The sequence below is a fragment of the Plodia interpunctella genome, chromosome 10 (assembly GCF_027563975.2).
Source record: "Plodia interpunctella isolate USDA-ARS_2022_Savannah chromosome 10, ilPloInte3.2, whole genome shotgun sequence".
In the NCBI taxonomy this organism is placed as follows: domain Eukaryota; kingdom Metazoa; phylum Arthropoda; class Insecta; order Lepidoptera; family Pyralidae; genus Plodia; species Plodia interpunctella.
Genome location: NC_071303.1, coordinates 1,296,659 through 1,310,473, shown reverse-complemented (window position 1 = coordinate 1,310,473; position 13,815 = coordinate 1,296,659). Strand labels below are relative to the sequence as shown.

General features: G+C 34.3%; 2 protein-coding genes across 5 annotated transcripts in view; one reads left to right on the top strand and one right to left on the bottom strand.

Annotated features, from left to right (window-relative positions):
• Positions 1-13,815, top strand: part of LOC128672903 (adenylate cyclase type 2-like) — a 165,106-nt gene that overhangs the window by 77,817 nt on the left and 73,474 nt on the right. For all 3 annotated transcript variants that reach the window (XM_053750412.2, XM_053750410.2, XM_053750411.1), the window contains exon 5: positions 1,567-1,761. In XM_053750412.2, coding sequence (XP_053606387.1) covers positions 1,567-1,761 — 195 coding nt within the window. The remainder of the gene's footprint in view (positions 1-1,566; positions 1,762-13,815) is intronic.
• Positions 7,373-13,815, bottom strand: part of LOC128672910 (uncharacterized) — a 31,735-nt gene continuing 25,292 nt past the window's right edge. For both annotated transcript variants that reach the window (XM_053750427.2, XM_053750425.2), the window contains exons 3-5: positions 11,973-12,109; positions 9,609-9,778; positions 7,373-8,215 (exon numbers count right to left, since the gene is read on the bottom strand). In XM_053750427.2, coding sequence (XP_053606402.1) covers positions 7,636-8,215; positions 9,609-9,778; positions 11,973-12,109 — 887 coding nt within the window. In that variant the 3' untranslated portion in view covers positions 7,373-7,635. The remainder of the gene's footprint in view (positions 8,216-9,608; positions 9,779-11,972; positions 12,110-13,815) is intronic.

The window sequence follows — 13,815 nt, the reverse complement described above, 5'->3', positions numbered from 1 at the left end:
TTTCGGCGAAACGTGCTAACGATGAAGTGTGATTCTGTGATCTGAGGAAATCCCGATTTCCACATTCAGTAATACCGTATTAATACCATTGGAACAGCTCGTCTGAAAAAAACAATTTCCGGCCTATAATTTAGTGGGTTTATTTCGCAATAACACGAAAATTGACTATAAATGCTTTCATTTCCTACTCGATTATACGTTGTTTATGACGTTTAAATTAATTTATACCTAGTTAAACTAGCTTTTGCCCGCGGCTACGCCCGCGTAAATTTCATACGCGAACAATTCGGGATAAAAGGTCCTATGTCCTTCTGCGTACTCCAATTTACATGTATCTAAGCAAAATTATGAATATTCGACGACCTCGGTGGCGCAGTGGTAAAGTTCTTGCCACTGAACCGAGAGGTCCCGGGTTCGATCCCCGGTCGGGTCATGATGGAAAACGATCTTTTTCTGATTGGCCCGAGTCTTGGATGTTTATCTATATATGTATTTGTTGTAAAATATAGTATCGTTGAGTTAGTATCCCATAACACAAGTTTCGAACTTACTTTGGGGCTAGCTCAATATGTGTGGTTTGTCTTAAAAAAAAAATTCAAGAAGATCGGTTGAGTAGATAGACCGTGAAGAGGTAACAAACAAACAAACAAATTGACTTTATAATATTCATTAGGATTTTTATATTAACTGCGCCTCAGGGTGAAGATATTTTAAAATTACGTAGAACTTTATTCCATTTCATCTGTTCAGTTGGTACATTAATTTATTCCCATTATTTAAATATTTTTTTATATTTATAACATATGCACTATAAGTTAAAATTAACTAAAATTTAAATGAAATTTGAATTGAACTTTATTTGATCGAGATAATTTATGTATGTATGATAATTATGAGATGTATAATATCTGGACCCAAAAAATGTACAGTCATAATAATGAATAACAGATATGTACTTTTGTTTGACAACAACTTTTTCCAGTTTATTTACCCAGTCTGTGAACTTATTTTTAGCGCAATAAGAGGCGCGTCCCGAAAAATAAATCAGAATTTTGGATTTCTCCCGAGAGTTACCTATTTTGGGTTTTTATCGATAATGAGCATTATAATTTATCCAACTATTATAAAGATAACCTAAATGACTTCATCCTGAAGTGTTTATAAAAATAAGAATTTAGTTTTAGTAGTCCAATGTTTACTTCTTTCTTTTCATATAGAATGTGTTTCTCTACCTGCGCATATTGTAAAGTCTTACCCTTGATTGACTTTTACAATCTGCGCGGGATGTATAATATCAGTCCAAATGTAGCCTGCGAATTTCGTAACTCCATCAACCCATTTCCATACTAATATTATAAAGAGAAACTATTTGTATTTTTGTTTGTAATGTATAAACTCAAAAACTGCTGGGTCGATTTTGTTGAAATTTTGCACTGAGATAGACAAAACCTTCAGGAGAAACATAGGCTTTTTTTTATAGGTTTACCCTAGCGAAGACGATGCGGGAAACTAGTAAGGTGGTAAGCACGTGACGTGTATTGTAAATACATTTTGTTTTATTCCCAGTTGGTCTGCGAGATCCTGCTCCTTTTATCTTCCAACGGCATCGGCCTATACTACCGGGTGCTAACCGAGCGCGCCCACAGGAACACATTCGCTGGCACCAGGACTTGTCTGGAGCAGAGGGTGAAGCTTGAGTGCGAGAAGGAACAGCAAGAGAGACTACTGCTTTCTGTCATACCGGCCTATATTGCTGCTGAGGTGAGTACTTCAAGCTATATTCAGCTCTAAATCTATAGTCACTACGCTCAATTTAGCTCGAAGCATCGTCCTGCTGAGTGATGACTGATTGCGCCCACAGGAATACCTTTGCTGGTACCTAGCCTTGTCTGGAGCAACGGGTGAAGATTATGGTGAGGAGGAACAATACTCTGTTTACTGTCATACCAGCTTAAATTGCAGCTGAGAGTCATTATGCTCAATTTAGATTGATGCGTGGCGAAGGAGGCTAGGAACGGGTTTCTTTTAATTTCCTCCCAACGCTTTCGCCCTTTCACACATTTTTTTGTGTAAATGTGTGTATTGATCGGTTTGATCAATCATTGCATTTTCTGTGGTTAGTAAGTATAGTATTTTTTACAGCTAAGTTTTATATAAAAAATATGTATGCATTGTGTCCAAGATGTTTCGCATCTATAATCAAATCCCATTTTTCCGTTGCGCTCCGTCACGTTGACGTGACGTCAGTCGATGGATCAACGAAGATATTTTATCAAGTTTTGTCGTTCATTAGTTACGTCAACGTATGCGAGTGTCGATACCTATAGGTAGATAACAATGGAATTCAACGGTGCTACAATGAGCTACGTCCTCGCAACGGAGCACGACTGAACTGAGCAATGAGACCTGGCTCTTAACTGGAAAAAAATTGCAAGTAATCTTATTTATAAATAATAGCCATCACATCAGATTATAAAATTTAATGTGGGTACTTCCTAAAATAATTTCTCATTCTCACACACGATCAAAATTCGCTGTGTCATCCCTAAGGAATATATATATCTCTATAACATTTTCATATTCTGATACAAGATACGACGATGTAGCAATGGGATGCCAGCGTTGAAGGATATTAATAATTCACAGTTATTTATGTTTGCGTTTCATTTCGTAATTAAATTGCATACTATTTGTTCCGCGAAAGAGATATTATATTTATTTGGGATTGAGTATTTATCATCACGAGTTATATAAGTGTAATTAGGTTAAAATTTTGAGTTATTCCTTGAAACACGCTTATTTTGTGCGCTCAAAACAAGTGCGCTTGGAGGAATGCCTCAAAATTTTAATGAACTTTTGTAATAGCTTCAAGAATCCTCAATTTCGAGAACCGTATTTTGTGTATCCTTGCGAGTTTCATGAAAAAAGACGGTAGTAAGATGAGGAAAAGATTTTTATTTTGATGACTGCGCGGTTACACATTGGGACGTACTTTACATATTATAAAAATAACAACCCCTCCCGGCTTCGCTGGTGTAAAAACATAATAAATTATACACCTAAACCTTCCTCAGGAATTACACTATCTATTGATGAAAATACGCGCAGTAGTTTTGATTTTTTCGCGAAAATTAAATTATGCTGTTGGCGACTTCCGGCACAAAGATTGAATTTGATTTGAATGCTTGAAATTTCCAGGTTAGTATTTTAAAACAAAGCACTTTAGAGACGACATCAGTTGTTCGATGGATGGTGTGTCCACTCCATATTGCAACTGATGATGGACCGATCGCGCTTTAAAAAAAACGCAACAGAAGATTTGTTTCATAATAAATGTATGGATAAAGAAGGAAGACCTCCCCCTGTCGCGTCTATCTGAATGCAATATACTCGACTACAAGACAGATTTATGTATGATTTTCACTAATGAATAGTGTGATTTCTGAGAAGTTTTAGGCGTATTTATTATGGTTTAAACCGAGCGGAGCCGGGACTTGCCGCTAGTAAAATAACTATTTCGAATACAGAGGGCTTAGTGCGGGTTTGCACTTCACTTTTCACCATCGTATCGATTAGAAGTGAGACGCAGCGAACATTGCAGTGTGGTTGTCGTCACAATGGCGCAATGTGATTGCTTCGCTGCGTCTCACTTCGAATCGAATCGATGGTGAGAAGTGAAATACAGACTGGCACTTCGCACGCAGTTCGATTTTTCATTTGCTTAATTTTTAAGACAGTTAGATAAATATGGTCACGACCAACATATTATTTCAGTGAATTCAGTTCTTAAAAGATCCTTGTTTTGCCAAACATATGCTTAATTGCCGACGAGATATAATTATGGGGAAGACAAAATATAATAGGGTGTGCCTACTCTCTTTATGAATCACAATAAGTTTGTGTTTGTTTCCATCGCAAGACGATAATATCTTGTCGAGTCGGAATGATTATTCAGACAATCGTTCAAGTCCTGTACGCCGCCGTCTGTGTTCTACAATATTGCAAATTTTTTGTTTCAAAAATGTAATTTATGATATAAACTTGTGAGTATTAAATGTGTTATTGCATTCAATGTGAGAAAACAACATGTCCGTGCAGTAAACCGTTGAGGAGTTCCCATGTCTGGAGCCATTCCTTAGTGCAACATCAGGTTACGTTTATCATAACTAGTTTTACGTCGCAAACTTAAACCTCGCGAACACAATTGATTTTTGATGAGTTTATAAAAAAATGTGAATATTTCAAAAACGACTTAACCGATTTTGATGCCCGAAAATTATATTAGCAGATCCTGCATACCTTTTCAATTTCATAAAAATTGGACCAACTGGGCCGAAAGTTATCGCGTTACGTATATGTATTTTTGCCCCAAGTAGAATTGTAGACCTTGCTTGCTTCGCTCGCATTGTCATCCAAACTAAACTGTGTACAAAATTGCAGCTCAATCGGTTGAAGATAATTATTACCTGCTTCAAATTTGAGTTGTAAGATTCCACCCCAGATAGTTACATTGCAAGTTAAATAAAAGGTTGTAAAAATATTCGTGTCGTGACGCATACAACATTGGAACCGCACCGAGAGTTCGTGTGCATCATGAAAAACAGACGAGCGTTAATTTGCCACAGATGCTTTTTATTGTATTGAGTATGTCTGTCGCATTTAGAAGTCTTCGGTCTGGTCCAAGTTAATTGGCTAATCTTCGAGAAAAGCATGTATATTTTGTCAGACGATCGACGTTTTAAAACAGACAACCGACCTTCAACAATTATGATTAATAGGCATTTTAATAAATGTTCGATAATCCATACTAATATTTTATAATACTTCTTTATAGAAGTAAGCGTTTGTGAGTTTGTATGTTTGAGGCGGGTAATCTCCGAAGCTATCGAACCGATTTCAAAAATTCTTTGATCATTATAAAGGTACATACAATACAATACTCTTTATTGCACCGAAATTTACATAAAAGAACCATACAAATAAAATAAAAGGCACAAGGTAAATTGTCCGAGATTGCTATAGGCTATATTTTATTTCAAAATTACCACAGGAGCCTCGGGTAACATCTAGAATAATATATATTTTTAGAAACGCAGTATAAAAAATCTAGACAACAATCTGTCTTATTCTCCGTGGACTTAGTTGTTCCGTCAATTTTCAGGGTTCACGTAAAAAAGAACTTATAAATTTTGAACATTCGGCTGTGATTTTACGACTGGCTGCCTGCTGATGTTAACCGGGGAATGTTGCGGCCAATTGGCTTCTTAATTAGCTTTTAATCCTATAGCCACCTCGTACGACATCCACAGGAGGATATAGACAAACACCACTAGACGCAATGTAGTCGTTGTCGTTTGAAATATAATTGTGTATTACATATTCTTGTAGCGGCGTAATATTGCTAATTATGCCGGCTCCTGATTCGATATACATTGCTGGTTTTTCATTACGGTAAATAAAAGCACACATACAAAATACGCAATGTTCGCGCATTCCCGTCTGTTTTAGTTCGATGATAATTAAATTTATGAATGCAAAGAAAAAATTCTTGATCGTAAATGAAATTCTAATAAAAATTGCTAGAGCTAATTCATTTGTCTTACCATAATTATTATCATCCCTTATTTGTGAAGCAGGTGTCCCTCATGTATATCTGAGAATACCATTATAACTTGCTGTCGCGAAATCCGGCTCGAGGGACCAATATAACGGGATCACCCGGTTTGCATAGCAAACTAGGCTTTTTGAAGCTATTTACAGTTAATTGATTTTTATGCATTGTGAATATTTACATCATGACAAGGATATTTGATTATATGACCGAATTTGGTAACTCTCAATCAGTCGAGTGCGGATGCACATACCTGTGCGCAAGAATGTTGTCTGGTTCTCGCATAGTGTTTCGGCGAACGTTGCGACCGTGCTTAATACTCAATATTTTTATTTACAATCCGTCAATTTTCTTGACGAAGGAGTAATTTCCAAAATCATTCATTCATAAAAATGACCTTACCACACACAGTATAGACTAATTCTTTTAAAGTCAGATAGTGATTGTCTTTGTTAAGATTTGAAAAATTGTAATGACAGCGCGGCTGCAGCTGTCAAAACGCTCTGAGGACCACGCTTAAAGTTATTTTGTAAAGATATTCTTGTTATATATCTATCTGTCATAATTTAAAGTTTTTTAAACATTCTCTGTCTTCCCGTCTCTGATATAGCTTCTGTGCTAACTTCTCACCTCTTCTAATAATGAGATTGCATCGTGAGTGTGAATATATGTAAAGTATTCTATTTAAAACAGTTTCGAATGGTGAAAATCCTTAATATTTTATAACGCAAGCATAGCGTCATTGGTTTCCCATGACTTTTATTTGAGTTATTGCAAATTCTATTGTATTTACATACAAATAAGAGTGACACCAAACAAGTAACAAATTAAGTATACTCAGCCTTCAAATCTGCTTGAACTTTCTTGTCACGAGATTATTTTGAAAGTCTTGTTTCAATCAAGTCCTCCTTATTAATTCAAAGTTTAATTCAACTTCGATATTACTTGTTCGTATTTGTTCGTATTTTTGGACTGGAACCTATCAAATAAATAACAGATTCAGTTTGAAAACAACGAATTGAAATTCATGTCATCCACACTAATAATAGAAATGCGATTGTCTGTCGTATTTTTTTTTTACTTTCAACCCGTTGGAAAGGAATAGTTATAGCTAATAATCCGAGGAAAACTATAAGCTGTTACATGCAGGTGGACCTGCGGGAAATAGCTACCAGGTTTTTAGTAAGCGCAAGAATTTAGTGGTAAAAAAATATTTCAAACATTTACTAACTATAATAAAAAATAAGAGTTAGGATTGGATTTGAAACATAAAAAAATAGTTAATTTAAATGAAATTACTGGTGCGGTAGTACTACGTATTTCGTACAAGCTTTTATCTTGCAATGCAAAATATTTCGTCTCAGTCTTCAATTAAGTGGAATATTTAAGCGCCAAAGTTACCTAATTACAGAGTAGGGAACTGTAGAATTTATTGAGTGATTGAAAAATCAAGTTACCTTGCGAATAATTTAGGCTGTAGTTTCCCTGAAAGTTGCGATTTTTCGGTCCTGAATGAACCTTCAGGTATTTTTGCAGACGCCTGTATAATTACCATCAATAAATATATACCAACAGTTATCAAAAATACTTGGGTATAGAGAGGTTTAAATTTAGTCTTTTAATCAGTTATTGTGATAAAGCAAAAACTTGTGTATTTGAGTTTTTTAGATAGTTTATGTTTTATCTTAAGGACTCATGGCAATTTTTTTATGGAACTTTGTAAATTAAATGGAAAAGGAATATAAGTATCAAAATGCAAAATTATAAAAAATACTACGATTTATTCCATTAAAAGTCATTACTTAAAATTAACTTAGACTAGACTTAAGGCTACGTCAGTCACGTTTGGCTGCAAACTCAATGTCAATCCACGAATTGGCTAAAATCATTGTTTTCGTAACATTTCACAACTGTACAAACGAGTAAACTTATTCCTTTGCTCAATAATATTTCTCGTTGTTCAATGTCTTTGGAAATTCAGCCTTAATAAAGATCACATTTCCATTTTCAACACCACTATTCAATTATGATTCTGGAAGCAATAAGTCCTTTCGCGTCTCTGCGTCAGCTTTTCCAATATTTACATGTATAGTAATGGCTTCATCATTATCTGACTTCATTATAACGTCATTCCATTGTACCTCAGCCTTTTTAGCATACGTCTCATTTTCTATGAGTATGGCAGACTTGGTGCTTAATGCTTTACTTTGGAACTCAACTAATGCATAGTATTCGCTCTTTTTGTTATCATTCTTAGCGTCGGCAACATAACCTAATTTTCTTCTCATGACTTCAACTCTGACATGGTAATTGTAGATGCAAACTTTGATTATGAAGGCACTTTTTTGATGTAGCAATAAGATCTTGTATTTAGTTCTACAGCAGGCGGTTTTCTTCAATTTCGTTTGGAAATTTTCTATTAAAATCTTGATCTTTTGTGAGTAGACGGCGATGATGTTGTGTATCGCTTGGAGATGGACGGAGAGTTCCTCGAAGGGTAGGGAGCAGCAGTTGGTAGTGACCGGGCACATCATGGAGTCGAATTTGCAGTTTTCTTCGTGTTTCGATCTCACAGTGGCGGTGAGAAGTTCTGTGCAACCTCGTCTGTGGACAAAAGACCATTGGAATTAGCAAAAAAACAAAAATCTTTAGTTATTTCAATTTATTCATATTTTGCGAGTGCAAAATTGTTGAAGTTATCACCATGATCAGAATCGATCGGTCATCGCTAGCATTTCTCTCAGTTTATATATTAAAAGAGCCAAAATCTGGCGAATAAAGATGTCTGATATAATTATTTTGATGGATAATTTATCCATGAAGATATAAGAAGCCGATATGATAATGTTGAGCCGGAAGGAGTCCAAAGAAAGTTTATTAACAACCAGTTCTGATGAAAGACTATATAATATAATATCTATCCCTTTGGTAATAAATAAAGGAAGGTTTTCGTAACGAACCTTGCAAATGTTAAATAAATAATAGCAATGTAGTGGAGATTTTAAACAATGAAGAAGGTTCAAATATTTTAATTTGATTACGTAATTGCAACATAGCTAAATATTCTCAGTTAATAAAGGGCCATTCTAAATTAAAGGGGCTTATTTTTAATGTTCAAAAGCCTCGCTAATTGTGAAAGCAATTTGTGCCATTTTATTTCTCCTGGAATAAAAAAATGGTGGTAGGGGACTGTGTTTTTAATTTATTTTCATAAAACTTCGCTGAATAAATTCAAACAATAATAACTGTATCGTGATTATGCTTTTAAATTAATTTCAAGTTTTATACAACACCTAAAGATACGACGACTATGTGATTTTCAAACAAAAAAAATCTTGTAAATTTGTTCATTGATCATCGTGATTAAAACTTTTTTTTTTTAATTATTTTTTTCCGATTTATCATATAAGTTTGCCACGTGAATATATACTAAGTTGTATTATTATTGGGAACAATAATATAACAAATGTTTAGCTTTTTTGTTTCGTTTTGATCTCCTCACAACATTTGATGAAACCCTTAACTTGAAACCGTAATAAGACCCTTGAAGTACACTAAACTTAAACCCAGCTATAACGTGAAAACCACTTTCAAAAGACCTCTTCAACGATTTTTTATCTAAGTATTCTATGGCTCAAGTTGTGTTGGAAGCAAAATTTATTGGATAAACAAAAAAAACGTGAAAAATTAAGTGTTACGATACATAAAACTGTTTTATGTGCGATTTACGTCAATTGTAACAGATATAAGAGATGATGTTTGTGAGTTTAAAAAAAAAATGAAGAAAATAGGCTTCATGATCACGGTTTTAACGATGACCCATAGCTACACGCACATCACAACCATACGTCTCTAATATAATAACTAGATAACATAAATTTACATGTAATTCCGACAAGGCAGCTTAAGATTATTGATCAATCTCTGCAAAACTATGCACAGAGTGGCTGAGGCTTGCAAGGACCCCATAATATTGATAGTAAGAAGATATAATTACCTGTAGTTCCGACAAGGCAACTTTAGATCGTTGATCAATCTCTGCAAGGCGAGGCACGGCGTGGCTGGCGCTCGTAAAGACCCCCTGCACCACGCACATCTAGACATACGACGTGAGCAACGAGCGCACCACACTCCACCGCACCAAGGACATACACAGGGGCCAAAACACTGAAAATGAGAAAAAACGTTGCTATACTTAATGATAATTTTCATTTAATGTAAGGTAAATCCAGCAGTGTACGTCGAATCTGCAAATTTGATGCGAACTGTTTGTCGATAGTATTTAGCGGGCATTCGGTTTTTAGAATAGTCGTGTAAAATATGAGTACACTAGCTGCGCCCCGGGGCTTCGCTCCTGTAGGAATTCTGGGATAAAAAGTACCCTATGTGTTCTTCCAGGTTATATTTTACCCGTGTACGTGTAGATTTTGCGTGAAAGAGTAACAAACATACACACACATACATCCTCATAAACTTATATTATTAGTAAGATTATTTTCCATGTAAAGATATTTTGATTTCTAATTAGGTATTCCTTTTAGAACACCGATTTGAAAAGCTCCAACTCGTAATCTCTCTATTACACCCTCGCGTGTACCCGGTTTTATTCTTGGCTGCGATGCCTCGAAGCTCGGGGTCCGAGCTAAAGAAAATGTTAGTATTGAATCAGATACGATACAGAATAAATAATGGTAATTATTGGAATAATAGTATTTGAAATTTTTAGAAGATTAACATTATGCATGACAATTTTGATTGTCATTAATTAAATATACATTTTAATTATAATAAACCAGCACACGCCAGTTTTAAATAAATAATAAAGACAAAGACAAAGATTATTTATTTGCAAAAGCATGAGTTTACATTTTACAATAGCTATGTGTTTTATTTACATACATGCAGCATTTCATATAATTGAAACAATTAGATTATATTTGATCTTTAGCTTGAAGATAAAGTACTTGATAACTGTTAGATAGAATTAGTTATATAAATAATAAAAGTATATTATTTATATAGCTAATTACTATAATAAGCAATTCTGTAATAATTAAATATGGGTCGCATTGTTTGTTTGCTAAGTAGTTTAAAAATAATAATGTAAATAATATATATATATATATATATATATATATATATATATATATACTGCAATTTAGATTATAAATAATAATATATACTGCAATTTAGATTATAAATACAAGGGTATATTTGTTTAGTCTTCTTGCACAAATATAAATGTGATATTTTCAGTTGTTTTCATAATAAAAATGAAGTAACATAAAATACATTTTGAGAGTCTTTTATAAAGATCGATACTGTATAATGAGATTATTTCGGCTTTTTTCGGTGCCACTTTGGGAAATCTTGGAACAATATTACAGACACAACAAGTTAACCAAGATTCTTGGTTAACTTGTTGTTATAATTAGTACCCTTGTATATTTTTGCTGTGTGCTTCCTGACCAGAACAGGAGTATTCCATATCCTACCGTGGACGTCGTAGGAGGTGGCTAAGGGACACATAGCTTAAGCACCACAATTAATAGGCCATAATAGCACATTATGCAGTTATAAAATCACAGCCGAATAAATAAAATTAAGGTTAAGTATTTTTAGATGGCTTCGCTGCGTCACAGCCCTAACGCCACCGAAGATGAGAGAGAAAGCACCCGTGTATAACTAGATGTTTCCCAAATTACACTTTGTTATAACAAAATTAAGATAAGGTCTCGGTTAACGTTATGACTTCGCTAATAACACTTTAGACGTTAATCTCTACGGTTATTACGTTATAGGAGATGATGTCGATCACGAGAATTTCATCTCATAATTAGTATTGTGACTTTTATAAGCCATACAGCCTACTCTTTCTCTTTGTAAATTGTTCGAGATTTTTTAAAGCGAAAGAATCACGGTGCAAATGCCCGGTGCTTCGGAACTTTATTCTGTAAGATATTTTATTCCCGAAGGTTCATGTCATCCGAAGCCACTTACGATTGCTAGTATAATATTAACTATATTATACATAGCGTAAGTTGGGTCTTGCGACCATTTTTCAGAGTCGAAGAGTATTGAAAAATAGATTTGACACTACTATGTATGGGGCTAAGTATTGTGTTGAATGGGCTAGTGTATGGAATATCTGTAAATGATTATATCAACCATCGGGTAAAATTTGATCGGGTAAAAATATATCAATTATATATCTACTTCCTCAGAAATCACAATATTTATAGGTGAAAACGGCACGAAACTCCGTGCAGTAGTTTTTGAGTTAATCGCGAATGGACAGACTAGGCAGAAGATTTTGTTTTATTATATGTAAGGATGTGGACGTGTATGTGTTATATCTCACCTGCAATGGCTCCAAGCATATACTGCATTCAGAAAATCTGGACAGTACTTCATCACAGTTAGGACACGAGCACTGCGCAGCATGACCCATGTCTATCGACTCAAGGGCAGCCTTCGCTATCGACATTGGTTCTTTGTCTGTAATAAAAGAAGAAAAATCCTTGAAGAAGTCTGTAAGAAGAATACTTTCTTCTTTCAAAGAATTATTATTCTATAAAGGGATACCTTGGCATATAATGAATTTGTTAATAAAAGAATTTCATATCTATTAAGAAATAATAGAAATTGTTTTATAGAATTTTATTTATAAAAAGTATACTATTATTATTAACCACATTTGCAATATTCGCTTAGTTGATATGATAAGAACAAGAATTATACATAACACCTGTATTGTATTTATGACTCATAATGGCAAATAAATGTTTGAATCTTTGAATAAAGAAATTTATATTTTAATTCATGGGGAAACGTTTTTTTTATGACTGACTTCGGAGAAGTCTGAAGGTATCACCTGTCATTGAAAATTTGGAAATTAGTAAGAATAGGCTTTGATGGTATGGAAATATTATACGAAGGGATATGAATTGGAATAAAAGTAGGGGAAGGCCTAAGATGAGATAATAAATAATAAATTAGGACAAATTACTCAGATTGAGCTAGCCCCAAAGTAAGTTCGCTACTTGTGTTATGTGATACTAACTCAACGTTACTATATTTTATAACAAACACATTATATAGATAAACGTCCAAGATCCGGGCCAATCAGAAAAAGATAATTTTCTAGCATGACCCGACCGGGGATCTGAGCTTGGACCTCTAGAGATCGAGTGCAGCTGGATACGGCTAAGAGGAATATAACTGATCGGTTAACATCAGACAGGGAGAAGTGGAGGGGACTGACATGCTGTACCGACCACACATAAAGTGACATAAGAGTAGGCGTACGATTATGTTTCCCATTATCGTTTAACGTTTTTTTAAATTGTTTCCTTGGTTCTAGATATTTTTCTTTGTTGTTTTCGTCATCAGTATATATTTATTATTATTATAAACGAAAATATACATATTCTAACAACTATTTTTATAGTTAAATAGAACTAAATATATGCATAAACAAACTTAATCGCCACAATAAAGTTATAATCCCAAAACGTCTGCTCTCTACAAACAATCTGAGTCGGATTATATTCTATCGTCCAGTACCTAACTAATCTTGTTTGCTCTTCTGATAACGAGATAATTGAATAATAGAAATGATAATAGGTAAAGCATGTGTTGTCTGTTGGTTGGTTCCGTACTTGAAAAAAATTAAACATGGAACATTTTTGTTTGTGTCCAAGTACGTCAAAAATCTACGGTAAACGGTAAAGGTATCAACTTGATTTCAAGTCTGTACGACAAGGAAGATTTACAGACAGACAAACAAACATCGGGACAGGTGAATCTAAATAAAATCTTGCGAAATCGCTCCGGCTCGGGAAACAATCGGGAAAACTCTCAGATAACAGATAGGCTGTGAAAAAGGTCACAAAAGTTAATGTACCGTTGTAGGTATTGACGTAATATTGAGGTTATTTAACAAATATTGTATACGAAAGTGAAAGGAGACGACAAAACAGTCCCGTTGGTAGAACCTAGTTCAGTTATGTATATCATTATCGCACAGTTATAGATATATATGGGTTAGTTGTAATGTACCTCGTAAAGACGAGGTTAAAATCCTTTTAAATATTCTTAACCTCTTACCATGGCATATTATTGAAAGTTAACGTCTAAAAAAATGTTCAATTAATATATTTTTTGTTTTGATATGTTTTAAATAGATAGATTGTTGTTAGTTC